The sequence below is a fragment of the Hippocampus guttulatus genome, chromosome 8, assembly GCF_054856545.1.
Source record: "Hippocampus guttulatus isolate MCC_2025c chromosome 8, RoL_Hgut_1.0, whole genome shotgun sequence".
In the NCBI taxonomy this organism is placed as follows: Eukaryota; Metazoa; Chordata; class Actinopteri; order Syngnathiformes; family Syngnathidae; genus Hippocampus; species Hippocampus guttulatus.
In genome coordinates this window covers 20,002,080-20,027,152 of record NC_141268.1, presented here as the reverse complement: position 1 = coordinate 20,027,152, position 25,073 = coordinate 20,002,080, and the positions used below count along the sequence as shown (strand labels likewise).

Genomic DNA, 25,073 nt, shown 5'->3' with positions numbered 1-25,073 from the left:
AGCGAGCAGACCCCGCAGCGGGGACGACGACGAGAGGAGCCGGCTGACAAAAGAGCGGAGGAGCCCGAGCAGCCCGATCCGGCGAGCCCACTTCCGACACGCCTGAGGCGGCTTCGACAGAGGCCAACCGGCCACTCGGTCCGACAGCGGCGGTAAGAACGCAGAGCCCCAAGCAGAAGCAGTCGCCGTTTGGACTCAGCGGTACCGTCACGTCATCGTGTTCTTTTTGTGTTCTTTGTCCTTTTTTTTGGGTCGGGGGGGGGGGGGGGGGGGGGGTTGCTTTTCAACCAGGATGCTCCTTTAATGCTTTACGCGAGCCGCATGTTGACGCGCATGCGCACTGTGCGGCAGAGGTGACACGCTTCCCGGTTGGAGGCGCAGACAGCCGCGCCACCTCCACCCAACAGGAAGATCATTTGAAAGATCGGTTGGATGGAGGGTTCATTACATCATACAGGTAGATTGCAGCAGTTACAAGTTACCTGTTAAAAATGTAGTTAGTAACGTAATACAAGTATAAAACCTTTAATTACTTATCGATACTCTTCATACCAAATATGCCAATGAAGACAAAATAAAAATGAATGTTGCTATCATATAAATGTATAGACAGCGGACCCTCGCTATAGACATATATGAGAAAAGTAAGCAAAATGGACTCAATTTCACCTGTTTAAAACATTTTAACATTATTTGACTTGCATCTATATCAGGGGTGGGCAAACCTTTTGGCTCGGGGGCCGCATTGACTTTTAAAATTTGACCGAAGGGCCAGGTCAGCACGAGCTATGGTACATTTAAAAAAAAACTGCATCTGTCCATATCAAACATCAACAGAACAAAAGCATGAAAGTACTGTATTAATATACGTTTTTGACAAAAGTGTTGTTGATGACCTATTTTAGCCTGCGCATTGCTGTAGATGGGTTGTGATCAAACCAGTAGAAGCAGAGCGATACAGAGGTACTAGATGGTCGAAAAGATTCCCCCCCCCTCCCTGCAACTTCAAGTCAATGTGCCACCTGGCGGTGAAATGCCTGTCCTTACGAGTCCAATTGAATGAATGCAATCATTCACATCGAACCTTAATTGTAGACGAACCTTCGGCGGGCCGGATTAAAAAGACCAACGGGCCGGATTCGGCCCGCGGGCCGTAGTTTGCTCACCTCTGATATATATGCTTAAAAAAAGTTATAAACTAAAATCTAAATCAAACGGTATAAAAGAAAAAGGTTAAAACAAAGTTCAGTTATTTTAGTCAGTCTTGTGGGAAAAAAATGTAAATTACAAACAATTAGAAATAAGTACATTACTCAATGAAATAATTAGCCAGTGGGTATCTGGTGTCAATTCAACATCAACATGACATCAGAATTCCATCAAAATTGATTTCACGTGTAAAATGGTTTGAGTCAATCTTGAATTTTCAAACATGGCCAAAATTCACAAAAAAGTGTGAACGTTTTAAAAATGACTGAGATGAGTGCATAAAAAATAACGTTACAAATGAAAAAGAATCCAAAAGTAAGAAAAAGTCAATTGTGTCACTTTACACCCAAAAAAAAAAAGAAAAAAAGAGAAAATAAAAAAAGGAAATTACAACCCAAAAATTCAATTGCAGGCCAACTCAACGAATGGAGTATTCCGGCGAGTGACACCGGCGTCACCATAAGAGTGTAGTCAAACATTACTTTAGCGCTAACGTTGCCGTTGTTCACCCAGTGACGAGGAGCCGTGTGACTTGTTGCGGCAGCGAGTACACCAGCAGGCCCAAGAAGAGCGCCAACATGACGAGAATCACCAAAGTCACGATGAACTTCTTGAAATTCTTCCAGATGATGAAGATGAACGTCTTCAGGGGGTTGACGAACCACGTGAAGCTGGTGGTGGGACGACTGCAACGGTGACACCAAGCGCACCGTCACACCAATGCTTCACTTCTTTTGACACTTGTGTGACGGTGAGAAATTTTTTTGGGGGGGACACATTTGCAAAACCTCTTTTTTGGTGTCGCTCTCAACAACAACTATGCATGTCCGTGCGTGTGTGTGTGTGTGTGTGTGTGTGCGTGTGTGTGTGTGTGTGTGTGTGTGTGTGTGTGTGTCTCTCTCACTTTGGTTTGTCCAGTGGTTCTGGCTCTTTGCGGCCTCGTCCGACTGGATTGGCCTCGGCTTGCTCCAACGTCACCAACTGGAGTTCCGCCTCCACTTTACCCTGTGAATACACGCACGCATTTTTATTTTTGTGGTTGCTACGGGATTCTCTGCGCTGTATTTTCACCGCCCCCCTTAAAATTATACACACAAATGCAAAATTAAGATTTTTTTTTTTTCCACTTATGATTTTACGTGAGAATTTCGGCAAAAATATCCTCAATTTTTTTTTGTGTTGTATAAGGGGTGACAGCCATTGAAAAGCAGTGGAAAGAAATACTAAATACAAATAGCTCCAAAACGCTAATAAACCTCCAGTGGGCATTTTCACTGAAAAATGGGGGGAGGAATGGGAAAATGAGGAACCCCCCCCCCAATCCCCGAAAAAAAAAAAAATCGAAAAATACATTGGAAAAAAAATATCTGTGAATAGGGGAACGAGCTGTGCTTCATTTTGGATGCAGGCTGCCACAAGAAAGACGTTGGAGTGACCATGAGCAAGTGGATGTTTCCATCGCTGTCGGTGAACTGGACGTCGTCCATCTTCACGCCTTTCTTCTTCTTCTTGTTTTGCTTTTGGTTGCGCTCGGCCTCCTGGCGCCGCAGGTCCTCGGGCGTCTGGCGGCGGGTGAGCGGCCACCAGCCTTTCAACTTCTTGCTGCGGAAGATGGAGGCCCGCGGGCCGGCGCGCTCCTTGGCCATCTGCGCCGTGCACTTGCCGGACGATTTGGCGCCGCGCACCATCTCACTTAGCCGCAGATCCAACGAGCCTGCGGTACACGAGCGCAATTGGCGGTTGACTGAGAGAAAAGTAACAACATACATGATTCACAGCAAGCACAAAATACTTGTATTCAACTTTTTGCTAATATACGATCATCTTCTCAAAATTGAAGCACTATTTTCAACCAAAATATACCTGTTTAAAAAAAAACTAACAAACAACAAAATAAAAAACAAATTCTTTTTGGGGGGGAAGATATTCAACTTTTTTCTCCAATATCTGACTTTTTTTCTCTCTCTAAAAAACATGAATCTTTTTATGAGAAAAATATATTTTGTGGGAAAATAGACTTGAAGAATTAATGACTTTGTCAGTTTTAAGAAACGTGAACTTAGCTTTTGTCTCAAAATTTTAAATATGCTTTTCTCAAATATAGACACCTTTATTGAAATAGATCGGGGTTTTTTTAATATAAGACATTCTTTCAGAAATGTAACCTTTGTCTCGCAAATATTAAACTCTTTTTATGCATTTTTCTTTTATCAAAATGACATTTTCGCTCAAAACTGCAACCCTTTTTTTCCCTCACTAAAAACAAGGGTGTGTTTCCAAAAAAAGTTCGAGAAAATATTAAACTTTATCCTGCAACTTTTTTTCCTGCAAAATGCTTATTTTTATGTAAGTAAAATATTGTTAAAAAGATACAATCTTTTTCTGAAAAATGTATATTTCATTCATGACAGTAGAGAACACTTTGAAAAAATATTTTTTTGAAATGATAAAACATTTTTCTTTTTTTGGAAAATTACTCAAGATTAAAACTTCCCAAATATTCACCACCGTTTTCCTCCAAACTGTATTACTATTTTATTTCAAGTGTTCAACTCTTTCCTCTCAAACATGTAAAAAAAAATAAAATTCTCCCCAATATATACATTTTTGTGAATATTTATATACACACCTCATTTTCCCTCCAAAATATAACATTTTCATTCATAAAATATGAATGGGCCTTGTCTCACCGAGGAAGTCGTTGGCCAAGATGCGGTCGTAGTCCCAAATCTGTAGCGTGAGAACGGCCGGCTGGCGAAACTCGGACTCCTCCAGAGAGAAGAAGGACTCCTTGCGCTTGAACACCACCTCTTTCTTCAGCACACACGACAACAAAAGCACAAATGAGCCACTGGAAACCATAGCTGACTCCACTGCTCTCTTTGCTCTATTCACTTCTCTACTATTAAAAAAATCGAAACTGTGCAAGAGTGGTCTAAGTCCGCCCCCCCCCCCCCCAAAAAAAAAATACATCACTCAAGTTAACATCCTGATGGACCTCGGTGGGCAGGTAGTCAAAGCGGAAGACAAATCTCCAGTTGAAGTTTCCCTCCCCGGTGAGCGAATTGAAGTGGACGTCCGTCTCCTGCTTGTCGCCTTCCAGGCCTCGAATCCAACTGGATGCCGTGAAGAAGAAAAAATGGAATAAAGAGCCAATCAGCAGCCAGCTTTGCGAGCGTAACCAGAGCGTGCGACGCCTACCCCTTCACATAGATGTCGGATGACGCTGCGCCGGTGAACGGGTTGACGTCATCCAGGAAGACGTCATCCGTGTTCCAGATGATCACGCGCAGCTCGTACCTGTTTGCGTGAAAACCAACAGCTCAGGCACAGGAATGCATTGCACAGAAATTTCAACCGGTGGTGCAGTGCTGGATGGAGAAGCAAGCTCGTGGAGAAAACAAGCAATGGAGTTTCAGAAGTAGGAGGAAAAAGAAAACAAGTAGTAGAGGGTTGGATGTAAAGCTAGAGAAGTACAGTGACGGGTGAAAAAAAAATCAAGTGGTGAAGTGCTGAATGTAGGGAAAAATAAAGCAGTGCAATGGTGAATTTTGAAAAAAAAAGGTGACATGTCAGATGAAGAATAAAAACAACCATCAAAGTGCTGAAAAAAAAACATTAAAAAGAAGCAAGCCAGGAGTGCTGGATGCAGGAAAACCAAAGCAGTAGTGTGCCACATGGAGGAAAAAAATGGAGGACTGAATGAGGGGACAAAAAAAAGAGTGGGGGCACTTTGGATGTAGAAACAAAACATTAAGGTGTAGGATGTTGAGAAAAAAAACATGCAGTGCAGCGCCGGATGTAGAAAAAAATGTGTGGTGGATGTAAAACAAAACAAAACCAAAAAACAAGTAGCGAATTGTTGTATGTAGAAAAAAAACGCAAGAAAGCAAGCCATCGAAAAAAATAAAAACAACGATGGTTTGCTAGATGGAAGTAAATAATTTAAAAAGTTGAATGCTGACATAAAAATGTGGAGGTGTGCTTGGCATAGGGGGAAGAATAAAAAAGTGTAACTGATGCTGTGGTGGTGCGCGATGCTGAATGCTAACAAAGGCGGACGTACTGCACGGGTAGTCGAGGTTTGATGTCCACAGGCGGCGGCGCCGGAACGTCCGTCGGGAACATGTCCACCCACATGTGGAGGTAACCCTGCACACACACACACACACACACACACACACACACGCACACACACACACACACGCGCTGTGTCCAAATTCAGGTCCTCTGAAGGTCACGTTTTCGAAGGAGGCAGCCTGCAAATTGCCTTTCTAGAATTTGGAAACCACGATTGAGGTCAGGAGTGACTTCATGCGGCCTTCGGAGGACGCAGCCCATAAATTTGGACACAGCCACAGTGTTGCTGCATGAAGCAATGCTGCGGTGAGCAGTCGCCACAGCTACCTGCGGAAGTCCGGGTTTGTCGTGGTTGATGAGTGAGCGGATTTCCACGTGCTCGGGGACCAGCGCAACCGATCCCGGGACGAACTCGCTCATCTGTTCCCAACGTCGCAGCACGCTGACGGCCGCGTGCTCCTCCATCGCCGCTTCTTCCTCGGCTGAACGATTCGGCTTCTTCAGCAAATCTGGAAACAAGCCCCCGCCCCCAAAAAAAGAATAATATATACGACCAATGGCTCACTTTTCTTTTGAAAATTTAAGTTTCTCTGAAATTAGGGACAGGTAAGTACCGAAATCAGATATCAGTATGTCAAGTTATCGAGTACTAGCAATGGCTAGCGATACCACTCAGTGGTGCACTCTTGTGGCTGTTGTAATATCAGGAAGTTAATGTAATGCATGGCTGACAAAAAGTGTTTTGAAGTGAACTACAACTGCATCACGTCAATCCTCTCAAATACTCATGAATATACACTTTCTGAAAGTGCTGCTTGTAAAGTTTATAGTCCTACAGTTTGTGCGCTGCTAACTCATTGGTTGATATGACGACAGCCATTGTGGTATTTCATGTATTTACTTAGTTTACACATTTACTTCTTTTCATCGACTCAGAAAAACAGAATCGTTTTTGTTTTTCTCATGACATTTTTGAAAACGTTTTAGCTTCAGGCAAGACCATCCGGGTCCGAGATGCGGCTTACCTTCTGGGATGGCGTCTGCTGGGATCTTAAAGATCTTGTTGAGGACTTTGACCTCGGCCGGACGATATTCCGGGGCCTGAATGCCGTTTTTCTTACAGAGCTCGGACAAGATGACGGAAGGCCTTTTTGCATCCCGCCATGCGTTGTAACCGTCGCTGCAGGCAGACAGCAGAAATGATGATGTCACTTCAATCAAACGACCTTCAGGAAGTGTCCTTCAAATACATTTAAAAATTATTTTAAAGCGCCGCGGAAAGATACAGTAAGTCGCGAAAACGGCAGACCTGTGTTTTTTCAGGATTGGCTTCTTGGTACTTTTTTGTGGGTCTACTTATGATACACGTGCTAACCATGCTGAGTGAAACTGGCTCCAGAGACTGAAATTCCAAAATAATCTGGTTGGACAGGCTTGCCTTTGAGCGAAGCCTAGAAATGGACAAAATGACCATAAAATTGCTGCTTGAAACAAAAAAATAGATCTCCATAAATTCTTGAGACTTTTTTGTCGGTCTAAGCGCAATTGACTACCAAGGTTTATGTTTCTGAGTAAAAGTGGCTCAGGGGGCTGGATTTTTATTTCGTCACCCTCCTGAAATAATGGTCAGTCTTTTTTTTTTCTTTCTTTTTTGCAGAAAATACAAAAAAAAAAAACATCTTGACTTTAGCCATTATTTGAAGAGGCTAACGACATTGTGTTCAAATGTGTTTATCTGAAAGACACCATGGAAATGGCCTGAAATGACCGTACAATTGCTGCTTCAAACCAAAATGAAAAACTTCCTGTGACTTTTTTTGTGGGTCTGCTCAGGACAGATGTGCCTGACAAATTTCATAGACGATAAAAATAAACTGGATTCAGGGGCAGAATTTTCAAAACATAATGAATGGCAATTTGCACGACCACTACAAAAAGTAAATCTTCAACCAGGTCTGCAACATTTGGTGAGTTTTTGAATATGGGAAAGCCCTCAAAATAGCCCAAAAAAACCACACACACAAGCCAAAATCACAGCGGAACAACACAAGTGGACTGAAGTCCTGAAATGTTGACTGGCGCTGGAGACTTGAGACACGAGCAACGGCTGCGATGGCGAAACGTACGCGTCGTAGTAAAGGGCCAGGCCGCACGTAGCGCGGTGCCGGCTGTAGAATCGGTTCTCCAGGTCCACCCGTGTCTCCCCGATCAAGTCGTCTGCGCCCACCATGTCGTGGTCCATCACCTTGACCGACAGCTCCGTCTCCAGCGGGAAAGACACCGTCAGTTCAAACACCCTGACAGAGGACACAGATATCTTGGTTCAACTTCACTCCCCCCAGGGAAGTGAGATGTAGCGACAAAACAAGTGCCGGATGTCAAGAAAAAAGCAGGGGAGTGCCAAATAGGGTTTAGAAAAATAAGTGGAATGCCATATGTTGAACAAAAAACGAGTGATGTGGTGCTGGATGCGGGGGCAAAAAAGGGGGTGTGGTGGAGTGATGGGTGTAGACAACAACAACAGCAAAAAAAAAAAAAACAAGCCTTGGATTGTGAGATGCAGAAAAAAAGCAAATAGTGTATTCCTGAGTGTATCGTCATACTCAGAAAATTGCGATATGAAGTTTTTTTTGTTTTTTGTAGTATGACTGAGGTGAAGGAAAAAAGCTAGGGCTGTTCGAAAAAACAAAATTGCTACTCACTCTCCAAAGACAGGGTTGAGTTGTTTGGGGATGTAGCGGTCTTTGGTGTCTTGACACTGTTGCCCGATGCGGACCAGCAGGTACGGGTCGGCTTTGCCGTTGGGGTCAGTGGGAGCCAAATTGCTGCCCTGCGACAAGAAATTCAATTTGGATGATGTGACACAATCTGCCTTCATTTCCATCTGTCTGCTGGACGTGGAATGAAGCCACAGCACATGAAAGCGTTTTGTTTTGTTTATTTGTCACCTTGACGACGTAGATGCGAACCAGCACCTTGACCGGCGAGTTTTGGGGGATCCCTTTGGTGATGTAACACTTGACGTCATCTTCGTCGTCCGAATCGATCTGGTAGACCAGGAAGGAACCCTGAGGACAGAAAGTGGCCACGTTGAACAGAAGAAAAATCCAGAGTAAAGGAGAGAATGCAATTCATGGAGAAATGGTGCGTGAGGGCTGAGAGGGGGAATGAAAAAATATGGAATGATATTCAATGACCTGGAATGAGCAGAACTTGGAATGGTTGGAAGCGGTCCAATAATGCACAAAGCAGAAGAAAGAAACAAAACAACATCAATTCCTACATTTTATTTTAGAATTTTCGAGAAAAAAAAAATTGTAGTGGGAGGAATAAGATGAACGATTTAAAGTTGGAATGTTTCAAATCAGTCAAACTAATGTAGAAACTAGAGGAGGAAAACAAAAACACTGTAACTTGAGGCTATTATTTTGAATTTTTAAATAAAAACGTGGTTGGGACTAATTGAAGCAGTCTAAAGTTGGAACAGTTCGGATTGGTCAAGAAATGGAGAGAAGAGGAGAAAAAAAATACACCAAAAAATATTTTCAGCTTTTATTTTGAAATTTAAAGAAATTATGGCAGAGTTAAAATGAACAGTCAAAAGTTGGAACATTTTTTGTGATTATTTTGTTTGTGAACAATTCTGAATTCTTGTGGGAATTTTAGTGGTGAAAATGTTGAATTTTTGGTAAAAGGGAATTTTTGGCACGTGGAAAATCCTTCCCAAAGTGACTTGAATGAGCTGAATGTTTTGAAATTCAAATAGAGCTTTCTGAATATCTTTTGCTGAGTGTGTCGTTGACAATAACTGTGAGGATCTTTTTTGTGGGGGTGCTCAGAGGGGAGGCCTCAGCCGGAAGGAGGGGCCAGACTGCACCACCTTGTACTTTCCCATCAGACGCTCGTCCTCGTCTTCGTCAGCATCCTCGCCGATCGCTCGGCCTTTCAACAATGGGAACACCTGCAGCCAGTCCTGGAACTGACTGAACTCCGATTCCAAGTCACCCGCGTACAACTGAACACACGTGCGCACGCACGCATGAAAAAGAAAAGCAGAAATAAAACAACAACAACAACAAAAAACGGATTTGGATTCGTGAGAGTGACCGTAAAAGAGTGCGAAACCTCGAGCGTAGCGATCTTCTTGCGCTTGGGAGGATCCATCTGCACCACCACCGCGTCCACATCTTCTCCGTTTGCTGCATTTTCTCCCTCTAATGGATACAAATGTTGACTTGACAATGACACCTGGCGAACGACGCTTTATGGAGATATGAAACATTCTTTGTGAGCACACCGGTCTCTTGATCTTGTTCCTCCTCCTGCTGCTTCCTCAGCTCTTCAGCAGCCTGCAGACAAAGTAAAAAAAAAAGATCTACCCATAAAAATAGGGACTGTATCATTTTCACATTGTACTTCATGTCCATTTACCTTGATTTCATCATATTGAATCCAACCCTAACCCGAACCGATAAACCCTAACCCTAACCCGAATCCCCCTAACCCTAACCCACCTAACCCCAATCCTAATCCTGAACCCTAACCTTAACCCCTAAATCTAACCCCGATCCCAAACCCTAACCCTAACCCCAACCCCAACCCTAACGCCTAACCCTAACTCCAATGGCAACCCTACCCCCTAACCCTCAATCCGAACCCAAACCATTATCCCAGGGGTAGGGAACTGCGGTTCCTCGAGAGCCATATCCTGCCTGTTTTAGGTCCCTCCCTACTCCAACACACCTGATTCAAACAATCAGCTCATCAGCACTCTCTGTCGAGGCCTGAACAATTGAATCAGGTGTGTTGGGGTAGGCAAGGACCGAAAACAGGCAGGGTATGGCTCTCGAGGAACTGGAGTTCCCTGTAACCCCTGCCCTAACCCCTTCCCCTCATCCTAACCCTAACATTCTATCTCCTAACCCCCAAACACTGTAACTGTAACCCTAATCCTAACCCTAACCTTAACTCCTAACTCTAACCCCGAGCCCAAACCCTAACCCCAATGATAATCCTAGCCCCTAACCCTAACCGCTAACCTTAACCCCAACCCCTAATCTTAACCCTACGCCTCACCTTAACCCTAATCCCCAAACCTCCTATCCCCTATACCCCGAACCCTGTAACCCTAACCCGCAAACCCTAGTCCTAACCCTACACCCTAACCCCTAATCCTAAACCCTCACCTAACCGCTAACCCTAAACCCTAGCCTTAACCCGAACCGCTGCGATCAAAACATATGTCACCTGTTTCTCCAGCTCTTCCAGGGATGCGTAGTACTTGGACCACCAGTCTAGCTCCTCATTTTCCGGCACATCCTCCTCCAGCTCGTCCTTGTCCTTCAGCAGCTTCTTCAGAGGAGCCTGAACGGCAAACGTGGCACAGGGAAGCAGTCAACGAAAAGATGCGGTGAGCTTCATGTACAGCAGGCTGCGCGACACGAGCGGCATTACATTGATCAGTTTGATGGGGCTGAAGGGAATCCTCGACTCTTTGATCGACAGGTTGCCGAGTTTGATCTTGCTCAGTGACTTCAGCGTGCTGGTCTTCAATACAGTGTTCTTCTTCTTCACTGGAGACAAATGGAAAAATACCAAAAAAAAAAAAAAATGTTTTTTTTGATCATTACTTCGGCATACCAAGGTATACTGACAACTCATGTATAGATCTGAAAAGCTCACATCATGGCTATTCAGATGAGATATCACTCTTTCATCGGGAGCTTTCATTTGAGGAATCAATGTCTCCTTTGCTACAAATACTTTTTCTTTAATCTTTACATGCCGAATCGAACGAAAACAGACTTATTTGGTTACGTCATCATATTGACCAAATAATTCGATATCGGGAACGCCTTTTATTTGAGCTCTCACTCTATATAATTGGCTGCGTATATTTTTTTTTCACCCGTTCGAGTCAAATTTGACATGAAAACAAAAAATATACTGTATATACTTTTTGGTTATATTGTTAAAATAATTATAGATGAGGAACACCCTCATCATGGCCTTGCATTTAAGGCTGCCAAAAATATATATACTGTATATTTTACCTGTTGCTAGTCAAATATGACAGTCAAAAGGCATATTGGGTCATCATAGAGATTTAGAGCCTTACCTTTAGGTTTAGGCTCTTCCTCTTCCTCATCCGGCTCATCCCAGAGGTCAGGTGTGGCAAAATCCATGAGGCTCTGGACCATGTGGGTCCCGACTAGGACCTGACGTCCGAACGCTCTCCGCTCCACCACGAACAGCATCAGAGGCGGGTGGAGGTAAGCCTGCTCCGGCAGCTTCTGATTAGAACGCACGGGAGGGAAACCTCGAAATGTCAGCTGAGTTTTTGAAGGGCCGGGCGCTCGGGGGGGCGGGGGGGGCTGCCGAAAGGCTTAAACTGACCACGTGGAGGAAGCGCACGGACTCTTTGAAGTTGGCGTGGGCCTTGTAGCTCTCCAGCTCCTCGGACTCCAACTGCTTTCCGGCACACTCCACCATCACCAGGGGGCGCTCCACCTCAAACAGCTGCACGCGCTTCAGATCACGCAAGCCCCAGAACAGCACCTGCAATCACGATAACATCTCAAATCTACCGTATGACGTTGTACTTCATGTATGCATCTATATATGATTACTATCCATCCACGGGCATGCAAGGTAAATATATATACGTGTCATATTTGAAGCACCTCGATTCTGAAGTTCCTGAGGACCGGTCGCACCCCCTCTGGGATGTCGTAGCAGCGCTGCTCTTGTAGGTAGGTCAGCTCCTGAGGGTCCACGCTGCCTGGGAGGGACGGCTGCCAAAGAAGCGGGACACGCAAGTCAAGCTTCACGCCGTCACTTCATGCCTGACATCTCTACTGCAAAGACCGGCTCACTCTCGCAGAAAAAAGTGGCCATTAAGGAGCCATGATGCTGCTACTTGGGTCGCACATTATTCGCCAAGAGTGTATTGCGAGTTTTTGCTGCGATCATTTTCCCCACACAGACTTTCTCGGCAGACGTGCGTAGCAGTTAGAGCGAACAAGAAGAGTGCAGTGTAAAAGACAGAAAATGCCGAAAATTTGGGGATCATTTTACTCCTAAGAAAAGAAGGCTCAAGTCCAAAGTCCAACTAGAAAGATTGAAAAGAATGACCTGAGCAGATTAGGCTTTTTTTTTAAATTTACGGGCGGCACACGCAACTGTTTCTGGGATCAGCACTTGGAAAGCGTAGCACAATGTGGATGATTTATAAAGTGGTTCCACCGGTAATTTACTCATGATTAGCATGTCTTCACGCAAACAAAAAGCAAAGTGCAGCGCGTCACCTCGCCGAAGGACGAGTAGTCCAGCTCGATGAGTTCGAAGGCGGCCAGCAGCTCTCCGGCCGGCATCCTCCCCATGCTGATGTCGTAGAAGCGCAGACGGGGTTTCCGGTAGAGCACCTCCACGGGTTTCAACTCGGGCTCGGCGTACGCTCGGCCCAGAGGCTTCGGGCTACCCTGCACGCATTTCCTTGCGCGTCATGACATCATTTAATCCAATGGCTTCACCACTCGGCGAGGGGAGACGAGCATTACCACGGCGTCGTAGTCGAAGATTTGGATGATAACCAGGGGAGGGTCTTGAACAAGGTCCTCCATCGTTCCCTCCAGAAGGACGCGGTCAAAGAGCAAACACTCGCCCCACGCCGGGGACAGCGTGTCTGGGGACACCTGAGGCACACACATCCAATACCGGTGAACTTCTTTGGACATTTTTATGACAATTGAGTTCAAAGTGTGGTGGACATTGCTGGCAGTCTGAATAAAAACCAAAGTTGTTTGTGATCATTACTCGTACATTGTGATTTTACTCACCTTGGTCGCCTGACACTGCGTGGAGAAGAGCACCCTGGCGAAGGGATCCGATAGGCCGTTGTCGTCGCCCGCCATTAAGCCGCGCGCTTGGTAGAGGTGACATCGAAGCTGGAAGTAGCGACTGTCTGCAAATGCAACATACGATGTCTACTTTGCCCCTTGTGAAAAAAATAGTTCATTCTTTTGTAACATTTAAGTAACCGTAATTATTTTTTGAAAGTTGTTGGGTGACAAAATCTCAGAGAAAAGAAAAAGCTTTTCAATTTTTCATTTAAGTTTTATTCAAGTATTTTTGATGTGAATATTATTTTAAATAAAAAGTGCAATACTGTGCAACATTCAAATGTAGTTACAATTAAAATCTTTAAAAACATTGAAAATAAAAACTGTGATGTGTCATTTACTTTTCGTAACATATTTACATTAAAAAAATTTCAGTTGGAAGAAATGAATAAAGACAAAATGGGATAATATGAAAATTCAAATTAATTCATGATTCTCAATTCCCCAAAAAATCCCGCACCAATTTCACTTTTTTTTTTAAACATTTAACAAATAAAATTAAAAGTCCGATATCCTCTAACTTTTGCTCTATTTTTGTCTTCAATTAAAAAACAAATGATACTCTTCCTGATCCATTTTATAAGGAGACTTTGCGGGGGGCCAATAAAAAAACGGTGGGCACCCGTGAACTCGAAGCTTCAGTTGGACTCACCCTGACAGCACAGTCTGATGGGCATCTTCCTGGTTGCCGTGACGACCGCTGCCACCTCCTCCAACTCCTCGTAGATGGGCAAGAACTCGTCTGGGAGCGAGGTGATGGCTTCCTTGCTGTACTTGGCCTGGCCCAGCCACAGGTACACCTCCAGCTTGGCGAAGATCTCGCCGGTGGAACTTCCCGGAGACTAAAAGTCACAAGACATGGACGGTCTGTCATCCATTTGATTGATTGACAGACCAAAATGATTGTGGTTTACATGTCTGGAATGAAGCCATTTTGGGGTCAACTGGACCATTTCCTGGGGTCCTTAAAAAAAATGAACTGGTCCGAAAATGATTTGAAATTCAGCTACTGAAGCTAATTCAGTTTGTCTGCCATTTTGGTTTGAAGCAGGCCACGAAAGGTTTGGAGAATTCAGTCTCCAGAGCCAGTTTCATTTGGCAACAGGAAATTTAGTATTCTGACGTTTTCTCTTCAGTATTCTGCCATTTTAGGGTATCGGCGTGGTCCATGATAATTCTAGTTTTAGTGACAGACCTTCATGTAGAGTGTGGTGACCCGACCACAATCCCGCCCCCTCTGGTCCTCCACCAGTGAGAAGATGACGGAGTGGGCGGGGATCCTCACATAGGCCAGTCGTTTGCTTCCACTCAGTAACCACAGGAAGACATCCGGGATGGTGTTCTGGGGCTGGTCGCAGATCAGAAGAGGTCAAAGCTCATTACAACTACATCATTGTCATTAATATTAATTGTAGTATGAGCATTATGAAAACCACCACAGTGGACGCGATTTTCACGTTGTACCTCTTTGGCCAGGTGTCGAAGTTTGCTCAGGAGTTTTTTAATGCCCGTCAGGTGCTGTTTGAGTGTCCGCCTGGTTATCCTCTGCTTGACCCTCATGGCCCGTCTGGCTACCATAAGCTAGACGTCATAAGATAAGATAAGATAAGATAAGATAAGATAAGATAAGATAAGATATCCTTTATTAGTCCCACACTGGGGAAATTTACAGCCTCCAGCAGCAAGAATGTAGGCAGAAAGAAGAAGAAAAAACAAACAAACACCGTCCAATTAAGTGCAATATAAATACAAAATGGATACATCGCAGTGCTATTTACAGTTGTTTTCCACATCATTCAATTATTAAATATTATTGTTGCTATTTTTTATTCAGCAGCCTGACAGCAGTTGGTAGGAACGAGCGTCTGTATCTCTCCTTCTTGCAGCGCGGGTGTAACAGTCTCTGGCTGAAGGAGCTACCTAGTGCTGTCAGGGCGGGCTGGAGAGGATGGGAGGGACTGTCCATCATAGCTTTTAGCTTAGTTAGCATCCTTCTGGTCATGTGACCACATTGAGAGAAATGAGCAGTTCATAGACACACAAACGAGTCATGTCACTGACATAAATAAATGATAGATATGAGAGAAATTTTCTGGTTGTTATATCAGCACAAATGAGAGTTGACAAACTAACCACAGATAAAGCGCTCATGAAAATTCATTTGAATTACTTTGATTTGATTTTGGTCATTTTGTGGGTTAAATTGCACACAAAACAGTTTGTCAAAATGGCAGATCTGGAAAGCTCTCGTCAAGACCTTTCATTTAGGGAAAGGACTCTTTTTATTTTGTTGCAAATGGATTTTTGACCCCACCACTCGTCAAATTAGACTCTTCCAATATTTGGTCATCTTATAAACATCAATGAACGATATAATGGTTGATATGGAAAGCTCTCATTGTGTTCTTTCATTTGCGGTATATCACCATATGCTTAAGAAACATTTCTGTTAAAAAAAAAAAAAAGTGCCTCACCAAATTCTTCTTGATGAAGTCTTTCCTGCGTGCATCCAGATTGTTGGGACGAAACTGAGCAAGCCGGTTTGAGGACAGTCTGAACTGTCTTTATGAAAACAATTAAGAAAAATTAAACATATCTTTGAAAAAAACAAAACAAACAAAAACAAAAAACACCCCACACATTTTTAAGCAAACTTGCTCCAGGCGGTCACTGACTTGCAGGAAGTGACCAGCTCCAGGAGCACATGCACCAGACGCCCCTTCACGTTGGTGCGGGGCCTCCGCCCAAGACGCTCCACCTCATCCAGACCGATCTCCTGAAATCGTCCCGCAAATGAGCCGTGCATTACGCCAACAATCTAAATGTCAACCCAGCAACCAGCTCCACCTGCGTCACCTCACCAGCCTGTCGGCCATCTTGCTAAGCAAATTTGCCTGGTACAGACGAAAGCTGTGGTCTTCAAATTGACTCCAGACAAACAAACACGGCTTGTGTTTCTCCCAGGGTGCGTGCAGGGGTATGCATTGAAACGACCTGGCACACGGGTGAGACACAAACGGGATACAATATCCTGTAAGTGACATGGGTGAGATGCATTTGAGAAACATGTGACACACAAATGAGACCGATTGCACACAGGCGACAAACAGGTCAATGGGACGCAAGCGAGGCATAAATGAGACTGGAGACAGGTGACGAGCAAATTAAACACAGGTAAGACATGAGTGAGATTCGGGTGAGACGACAAGTGACACAAGGGTAACACACAAGTGTGACAGGAGGGTTCCATCCAGGTGAGAGGGACGTAATTCATAAGTGAGGTTTCAGTGACACATGGGTGGAACAGTGAGAAACAGGTGACAAACAAGCAGTGATATCGGGATGAGATCTGGGCTCCATACCCGTCTAACAGCTAGCACAGGTGAGACACAGGTGAGAGAGAGCTGGCACACAAATGAGATTGGGGTGAGACATGGTCGCGACGGGCCCGTATACACGCTGCATGGAAACACGGCTACAGGCGACACAGCAAGAGACAAACAGGAAGTGAGTCCTTACCTGTCGTATTCGGTGGGCTGCGGTCTCATGGGCTCGGACAAGGATCTGTTCTCAGGTTCTGGACTCAGAACCGCCTCCCTGTCCAGTTCTTCTTCCGACTCCAGAAGCCCTTGGGCCTCCTCGCTGAGATCTTCCTGGCTTTGCCTCAGCTCCTCCCGGCTGTGTCGCGCCTCCTCCCGGCTTTGGCTCTTCTTGGATCTCCTGGCTGTCACCGCCTTGCCACGATTTCCTGCCGTGACCACGATTTTACAACTTGGGGTGTCGATGTTACTGCTGTTTGTTCGCTCATTACACAGGTTGTTTTTTTTTTTACCAATGGAAAGTTCAAAGGTCGTGGGCCTGGTGCCGACAGATGGATCCATCATGGTAACTTCAAACAAAGACGCAAAGAGCAGAAACTCTTCTTTCTCACCCAGGAAACCCTACGCAAAAAAAAAAAAAACCCAGCTGTTTACAACTGTCGCAGCTGCATGCTGTGGTGTACCTCTGAGCTCTGACCTAAGTCCCCACTGCTAAGAATTGCTTTGATGTTTGTTTTGATTAAAATGTATTTCTTTTGACAGATTGAAGATGGAAATGAGGTTACTCTTCCAGCGCTAACCTCAGGCAGGGGGTGAATCTCCTCCACGTCCACAGTCACCGCCTCTGGCACTTCCACTCCTGCCTCCCCAGACTCATCGCCGAATTGGCTGGGAACTACGTGCAAAAAAAAAAAAATGCAACAATTTTGATTGTCATAGGGAAAGTTGAAGGATCTTGCTTTCGACCAATCAGAGCTGAGAAAAGCAAATAATAATCAGCCAAGAGAACCAATTAAAAAAGCTTCTTGAGTGATCATCATATTTTTTTAGGTGATAAATATTTATTTCTTGCTGTTGTTTTTTTTAATCGAATATGTTTACCAAATAAAACCGTATTTTCTGAGAAATAAATTGAAATCTTGCAAGAAAAAAAGTTTGAACGTGACAAGAATAAAGTCTTATTGGGTTCAAGAAAGATGGCATCATTTTGACATGTGTTGGATCAATTGCCGTCCTCACCTTCCTTCCTTTTTTCCTTCTTGCTGCCTCGCTTCTTCCTCAGTCCCAACCTGCTCAACGTTCCTTTCACCTTCAAGAGAATCACAATACCAAGTGAAAGCAGACTCAGACTGACCAGTCCTGAAGAGCATCCTGATGGATCGCCATGGACGAGATGGATTCTGGTACCATCGCTAGCGGGGCCGAGCTGGAGTCTGTGGCGACGGCCAATGGTGAGGAGTAAATCTCTACAGACAGTGCCAGGAGGATTCGACCGCGGTAAAAGATTCCCTCTCCAAGGCCCTGGTTCATAGCCTGGCGAAGACAACCAACGGTAGGCTGGAGTAGCTTCAATCTGGTTTTGATTGTTTGAGTCTGTTCTCAGGACATTTGGAGCCGGGAGAAACCGCCATTGAGGCAATTCCACAACCGATTACCTGGTGGACGTCTCCGAGGGTGGAGTTCCGAGGAGAACCGTATAGATTGACCCAGCATGGTCCAAAGGTGGGGTTAAAACCTGTGGGACACATGCATTGCCACGTTGAAGAATTGTTAAAGGATAGACAGCAATCCGTCAGTTATGAGCTTGTACCGTTCCTTGTGGGGTCTGAAATCTGCTGCAGGTCCAGGAAGTGCGTGGCCAGAGCGATGTCCCCCATCTTGGCGTCGTCAAGGACCTGGACTCTGATCCGCTGGGCGAGGGGAGGAAACTGCTCGATGAAGGAGATCTCCTCGTTCCAAACCGGGCAGCTGGTGGCACTCGCGACAGACGTCTCACCCTCGGAGAGACCGGTCCACTTTGAACACAAAGTTGTGGACCCGAATGACCTGCATGGTGCTGATGTACCTGTTGTCCAGCAAAGGTGACTTGAACGTAAGGATCAATGAAGACTCTTCGGTCAGTGACTTTGGACATTTTGGCCATCAACCCCGCATCCATGGTGGGCAGGCCGTCTGCCTTGTAGACCCGCACTCGAAATCGAGCCCACGGGCGATCGGAAGGCATACCGGGGGGAAGCATCAGATTTCTGTGGGGAACACGTTCAATTAGGGCTGCCCAAGGAAACCTTCCGGATTTCGCACCTTGCATCCATCTCATAAATTGACTTTGAAGTCCCCCTCAAAATGACCAAAATGAGGCTAACGTGGTGGCTTTGTACAAAAATGACCTCATGTGTCTTTTCAGACTTAAAATTGTGACGGGGGAGGGGGAGTCTACTCATGATAGACATGCCAACCAAACTTCCCCCTACTAATTGACTGAGTTTTTGAAATATTCGTTCTGGACAAGTTCATCTTTCAAAGATGTCTGGAAATGAGCCAAAATGATCCTAAAATGGCCGCTTCAAACCAAAATAGCATACCCACTGTGTCTGACATTTTTTGTGGGTCTACTTAAAATAGATACAGCATGTCTACCAAATTTCATGTTCCTAAGTGAAATTGGCTTCAGGTGCAGAATTTTCTAAATATTTTGGCTGGACAGGTTTGCTTTTCATGGGCCCTGGAGGTGTCCAAAAGGCCGTTTTAAACCAAAACAGCAAGCTCCTTGTGTCTTTTTTGGCACAGCTTCCTGAGACTTTTTTGTGGGTCTACTCATGACTGACATGTAAGATTTTGAAGTAACCGTGGAAATTGCTAAATTGAACCGAAAATGTCCGCTTCAAACCAAAATGTCGTCTGACTTGCTGTGACTTTTCAATCATGCCTTCTTGAGACTTTTTTACGGGTCATGATAGCTAAGTCTATCGGATGTCCAGTTGCTTCGTGAAACTCGCTTCGAGGGTTGAAAAATGCGGATGAACTGACTTGTCGATGTCGTCATTGGCGCCGGCCGTGGCGGGCGGCAGGCTGGTGTTCAGAGCCTCGCCTTTCATCAGCACGCTGAGGGTGGCCTTCACGTAGCCTTTGGCCCCCGATCGGGTGTCAGCCGGGTCAGTGAGCGGGGCCCACTTCTCGTAGAAGCGGTGGTCTGCAAATGAGATGAGCGCTCATGCGGGCCTGTCGGGCACGCTGCGCTCGTTTGACCATACCTGGCTCATGGAACACGGTGGCAATGTCAATCTTGAAGGTTCCCACGTGGCTCATGAGGAAGGGCAGGGTTCGGCGGTGGTACACCTGCAAGGGCGGGACAGTTCGGGGCGGTTTTGGCGGCCTGTCGCCGTGGAAACGAGCGAGCGATTACGGTGGGACTGACCTTGATCTCGATAACCTTGTCAAAGAGAACCTCTGGAGTTTCATGGAACTCAAACTGGAAGTTCTGCAACAGGAATTGAGAACAATGCATTGTGTCCTCGATTGGGTGTTTGCGCATCACAACATGTTTTAATGTCTTCTACTGCAGGGTTTTTGTTGTTCCAGCGAGTGGTCTATTGCCTGTCGTGGTGTGTGGTGGCCTTGCATACTTCATTGTAAAAGGGACAGTTGGTGGACTTTTGCGTGGCCGTGTGTTTCTTCTGCTCTCCCACTCGGATGAACACGGCTGGGTTGATGTTGACGCCTGCCAGTTTCTGCGCTTCCAAGATGTTGACGTTCACCTGCAATCACCCAGTCAGATGTATTCGCAGCTGAACACCCTGCTGCCAAATTTCCTGGAACTCTTCAAAGGAGTATCTGACCAGGCCATTCTTTCAGCGCTCAGATATGAGGACCTTTAGTAGCTACATATAGGAACTAAATTCAGGCAATACTGTAGTACCTACTAATTACTTTTTGAGCTACTATTCCTGGAGTGGGCCTTCTTTTAGCCACAGTTAATTAGCCCAAATTTAGACAAGTTTAAACCTGGACTTGTGAAAATTACATCCCCTTTGTACTTTTTTTTTTTTTTTTGGTGGCATTCTTACCTGGAAACTTTGAACCCTGGGCGTGGCTGCAGCAACATGCCGAGACAGCGGCCTGCAACGACTACACACATTTACGCGCACACATGCTTTTTTACTACCAAAGATTTGTATTTTTGGTCATGTGTCTATGCTAGCGATGTAAAATAACTGGCATAACAAATCGACTCTCTTCCACCAGACGACAGAAGGTCAAGAACTAATCTGCATTCATTTAAAAAATAAATCTGTATTCCGATTGAACATGACAAATAGTCAAACACAGAAATACACAATGAAAACACTCTCGCCGACCTCATCAGAGGAGTGAAGACGATATCAGACATCGCCATGTCCAGCAGGTCGTCTTCGTCATAGTCGTCATAGTCGTCATAGTCGCCCTGGACACGGATGAGGTTGCGCCCCAGTTGTCGGGCCTCCCTCTCCAGCTCCCTCTCCAGACGACTCAACATCGGTGGGCTTGGTCAGGATGGACCAGATTGGTTTTGTCCATGTGGTGTTGCGACATGCGTGCGCGTTCATGCAAGTGTGATGTCACTCTCACCTCTCATCATTTTCAAAGGCTTCATTCTGGAAGCCCAGAGATGATCTGAGCAACACAGATTCAAAAAAGAAACACACGCAGGATTAAAATGAACTACCTATCTAACTAACAAAAACACTCTCCAAAAAATATTAACTCACAAAACAGCTCACTTGTTTATGAACTAATTAACTCACTCACTCACAAAACCAAATAACAAATGAATTAAACAACTCACAAAAACACTTATGAAACAACTAACTAAAGAGAGAATGAACGAACAAACTAAGCAACAAGTACAGCAACCTGCTCATTAAAAAAAAAAAATACGGCAACTAACTGGGTGACTAAATCACGATATAACAGAAAAAAAATTAAAAACAAAAACATAATAAAGGAGGGAAAAAGTAACAACTAACTAACAAAACAACCAATTCACTGAACAATGAAATAACGAACTAATTAACTGACTGAGTAGCCCGCTAGTAAGCTAGTAAATTAACTAGCATGCTAAAGAATTAACAGAACAACTGTCATACTAACAAATCAGCTCAACAAATATCAACAAACTCAGACAAATCAACTGAACAAAAAATCTGCGTCACTTGTCACAAGAAAGACAATGATGTGATTTTGCAGACGATAAACTAAAACCCCAAAAAAAGCTTGAGCTGTGTGATTTTGGATTCTGCCAAGCAACCTCATACAAGTCCATCCAACCCGAGACATTCTGACTTCTTTAGTTTTTCGCTTGACTTCTTACTCATCTTTGTCCTCCACTCTGATGAAGTCCTGTCCCTCCCATCCTCCTGCGGCGCCCTCAACTGGATTGTAGCGCACGTCCAACTCCACGTAGATCTACTCGCCAGACAACATGATTATCACACACACACACACACACACACACACGCACGCACGCACGCACGCACACATGCACACAGATGCACACTGAAGTACTCACAGATGGATACTCACATCAGTCAGGAGATGGTTGCCATCGGTGAGTGGTTCCCGTAGCAACAGCCTCCCTGATGTGATGATGTGCTGGAGACCCACAACCAGCTTTCCCAGCAGTCTACACACACAAACACACAAAAACACGCATGCACAAAAGTAAATAGTTAAGTAACTTCCATTGAATATCTGGATTAAGGAATTTTGAGATAAGCGTAAGGGTAAGGGATGACAAAATGTTGCGCATAATTGGATGGTGCTTTTTAACATTAGTGTGGAACACTGCAAAAAAAAAACAAACAACATGTCTCAAAGGTTCATGCGGCACCACAATTGAAAAAATAATATCTACTGTGTGCGTTAAGCAAAGATGGAAAAAGGTAACAGGGAAGTATTATCCCATGAAGACTGGTTAAACTGTTCCCGGTAAACATGTCTAAAATGACGGCGATCACCTCAAGTTCTGATCTGTGGAGGGATTTACTTAGTGTGCATGCATGTGTGTGTGTGTGTGTGTGTGTGTGTGTACATTACCTGTTGGAGAAGACTTTACTGAAGTTGTAAACTCTGATGGTCAGCACTTCATGTTGGATGACTTTACCATAGTGAGGCCAGCGGAAAGACTGCATACACGCACGCACGCACGCGCGCGCGCGCACACACACACACACACACACGTAGAAACACGTATTGAAGGTCATGCCTGGAGTTAACTTGAAAAAATATTACAATGATTATTTTTCAACACATCAGCCAGGAGGGCAACTGGCTAGCACATCTGCCACACAGTACAGAGGTCATGGGTTCAATTCTGGGCCGCGACCTTTCAGTGTGGAGTTTGCTTGTTCTCCCCGTGCCTGCCTGGGTTTTCTTCGGGTACTCCGCTTTCCTCCCACATTCGAAAAAACTTGCACCGCAGGTTAATGGAACACATTTGTCCTGAGGTGAGATTGTGAGTGTGAATAGTTGTTTGTCCTTGTGTGCTCTGCGATTTTATGGCAACCAGTTTAGGTTGCGACTGCCCGAAGACAGCTGGGATAGGCTCCAGCATGCCCGCGAGTCTCGTGAGGCTAAGCAGATTAGAAAACGGATGGGCGGATGGATGGATGCATGTATGAATGGACAACAGCCAGGGCAGGAGAAGTGATGTCATCTTATCTGATTGTGACATTCCAAGTCACTGTTTTGTGTAAACGGCGGATACTATTTTTTCTGGCTCCAGTTCATTCCGGATTCATTCCACATCATCCATTACTGCTGGGATGCAATCATGCGCCACTTGAGCTTTCTCTCTCTGCGTTAAAGGGGCTGCGCGGCACGCCGGTCTTACGTCTGTGATAGTAAAGCATGAGCAGTAGAAACATGAATTTGAGGCATTTCGTGTGTGTGTGTGTGTGTGTGTGTGTGTGTGTGTGTGTGTGTGTGTGTGTGTGCGTGTGTGTGTGTGTGTGTGTGCACGCGTGCGGGTTTGGGGAGCGAGGGTAGTAAATTCCTGTCAGTTCCATTGAAACAGTTCCAATCAGAAGCCAACAAATAACCACGACAACCGCACACACAGGAACGCACACACATCGCATGATGTCATCATTCATCTGCGCTCTGACTAGACTGACCTCATTGAAAAAGGCCACACCATCACTCTGCACCACTCTGGTTCTCTGGGTGAATCCTGCCGGATGGACAACAACACTTGTCACCATAGCAATAGCAAAAAATAGACACACACACACACACACACACACGGAATTGTGAGAAGGAGGAAAAGATTTTTACATAAAGAACGAGCCATATGGACCAGTGACGCCCCAAACCATTTTGGGGTGTCTTCTTTTTCTCTTTCTCAAGCAGACAACTGACCTCTAAAGGAGAGCTCCACTCTCCGCTGGGATCCTCCTGGCAGGTTGGAGACCTTCCTTACGTTCACACTGATGGACATGGTGAAGGACCAAGGTGATGACGTCCGTCTACATGTCTCCCGGTGTCAACATCAGCTCACAGCAAGTGAGTGAAACGCTGCAGTTTGGTGTTGGCGTGCCGGTTAGGGTTGGTCCTGTCCAATGTCATGTTTGACCAGGCAACGATACTTGACTGGCTTGACTAGTTTCCTCCTTTGACTATGCACACACGCGCGCATGACAAACATGACATGAACTGCGGAACCGCCAAAGTGGAACACAATCCCTTCAGTGATTCCACTGAGCTTATACGTTATTCACTTTGAAGTGAATTAAGTGCAAAATATAATTCTAATCAAGCAACGTTATGGGAGTAGTGTTTTTACAGGAATAGTTGTTTGTCCTTGTGTGCCCTGCAATTGGCTGGCAACCAATTAAGATCCCACCTGCTGTTCGAAGTCAGATGGGATAGGCTGCAGCACGTCCGCGACCCTCGTGAGGATAAAGCGGTTCAGGAAATGGATGGATGGATATTTGAAGTTATGGTTTGAAAACAGGTTTCATGTTTCAAGCCGGAGTTAGGGATTCTCTGAATGTCTTTTTTTCTTTAAACACAAACTATTGCTCCTTTGTTCTAATATATATACAAGTTAAGAAACCCCTTATTTGTCTCACAATGGAGAAATTCCCAATTTACATATACAGTACATACATACAGTACATACATATATATATACATACATATATATATATATACATATATACATATATACATACAGTACATACATATATATACATACATATATATATATATATACATATATATATATATATGTATATATATATGTATGTATATATATGTATGTACTGTATGTATGTACTGTACTGTATGTATGTACTGTACTGTATGTATATATATATATAAGGCGGCCCGGTAGTCCAGTGGTTAGCACGTCGGCTTCACAGTGCAGAGGTACCGGGTTCGATTCCAGCTCCGGCCTCCCTGTGTGGAGTTTGCATGTTCTCCCCGGGCCTGCGTGGGTTTTCTCCGGGTGCTCCGGTTTCCTCCCACATTCCAAAAACATGCATGGCAGGTTGATTGGACGCTCTAAATTGTCCCTAGGTGTGAG

General features: G+C 44.9%; 1 protein-coding gene and 1 long non-coding RNA gene across 2 annotated transcripts; one reads left to right on the top strand and one right to left on the bottom strand.

Moving 5' to 3' along the window:
* The first annotated feature begins 5 nt into the window (after window positions 1–5).
* Window positions 6–3,813, top strand: LOC147201732 (uncharacterized). The gene is made up of 4 exons (XR_015101681.1): window positions 6–152; window positions 1,836–1,960; window positions 2,128–2,216; window positions 2,618–3,813. It is a non-coding gene; the product is annotated as an uncharacterized LOC147201732 (long non-coding RNA).
* fer1l4 (fer-1 like family member 4) lies at window positions 510–24,694 on the bottom strand. Its single transcript, XM_086118527.1, has 49 exons — window positions 23,906–24,694; window positions 23,662–23,717; window positions 22,583–22,671; window positions 22,070–22,169; window positions 21,858–21,952; window positions 21,116–21,160; window positions 20,866–21,030; window positions 20,575–20,635; window positions 20,134–20,265; window positions 19,926–19,988; window positions 19,762–19,846; window positions 19,538–19,700; window positions 18,576–18,756; window positions 18,321–18,507; window positions 18,166–18,245; window positions 17,918–18,043; window positions 17,750–17,819; window positions 17,311–17,405; window positions 17,023–17,131; window positions 16,710–16,938; window positions 16,052–16,184; window positions 15,866–15,966; window positions 15,665–15,752; window positions 14,655–14,771; window positions 14,386–14,538; window positions 13,843–14,032; window positions 13,128–13,252; window positions 12,849–12,983; window positions 12,597–12,770; window positions 11,973–12,083; window positions 11,686–11,847; window positions 11,408–11,582; window positions 10,744–10,862; window positions 10,537–10,653; window positions 9,587–9,638; window positions 9,415–9,503; window positions 9,170–9,304; window positions 8,238–8,357; window positions 7,992–8,119; window positions 7,416–7,586; window positions 6,315–6,469; window positions 5,617–5,798; window positions 5,276–5,361; window positions 4,411–4,509; window positions 4,208–4,325; window positions 3,900–4,023; window positions 2,646–2,923; window positions 2,114–2,214; window positions 510–1,895 (listed from the first exon to the last, which is right to left on the bottom strand). The coding sequence occupies exons 1-49, from the start codon at window positions 23,982–23,984 to the stop codon at window positions 1,715–1,717; spliced, it is 6,129 nt and encodes a 2,042-aa protein (XP_085974653.1). The 5' UTR covers window positions 23,985–24,694; the 3' UTR covers window positions 510–1,714.
* Between the last annotated feature and the right edge of the window lie 379 nt (window positions 24,695–25,073).

Excerpts from the sequence above, each read along its gene's own strand:
- fer1l4 (XM_086118527.1), bottom strand. The coding sequence starts at position 23,984 with ATGTCCATCAGTGTGAACGTAAGGAAGGTCTCCAACCTGCCAGGAGGA. Across the intron at positions 14,539-14,654 it reads TTCGACACCTGGCCAAAGAG|CCCCAGAACACCATCCCGGA; the intron begins GTACAACGTGAA and ends ATCTGCGACCAG. Across the intron at positions 4,510-5,275 it reads AAACCTCGACTACCCGTGCA|GTACGAGCTGCGCGTGATCA; the intron begins GTACGTCCGCCT and ends TCACGCAAACAG.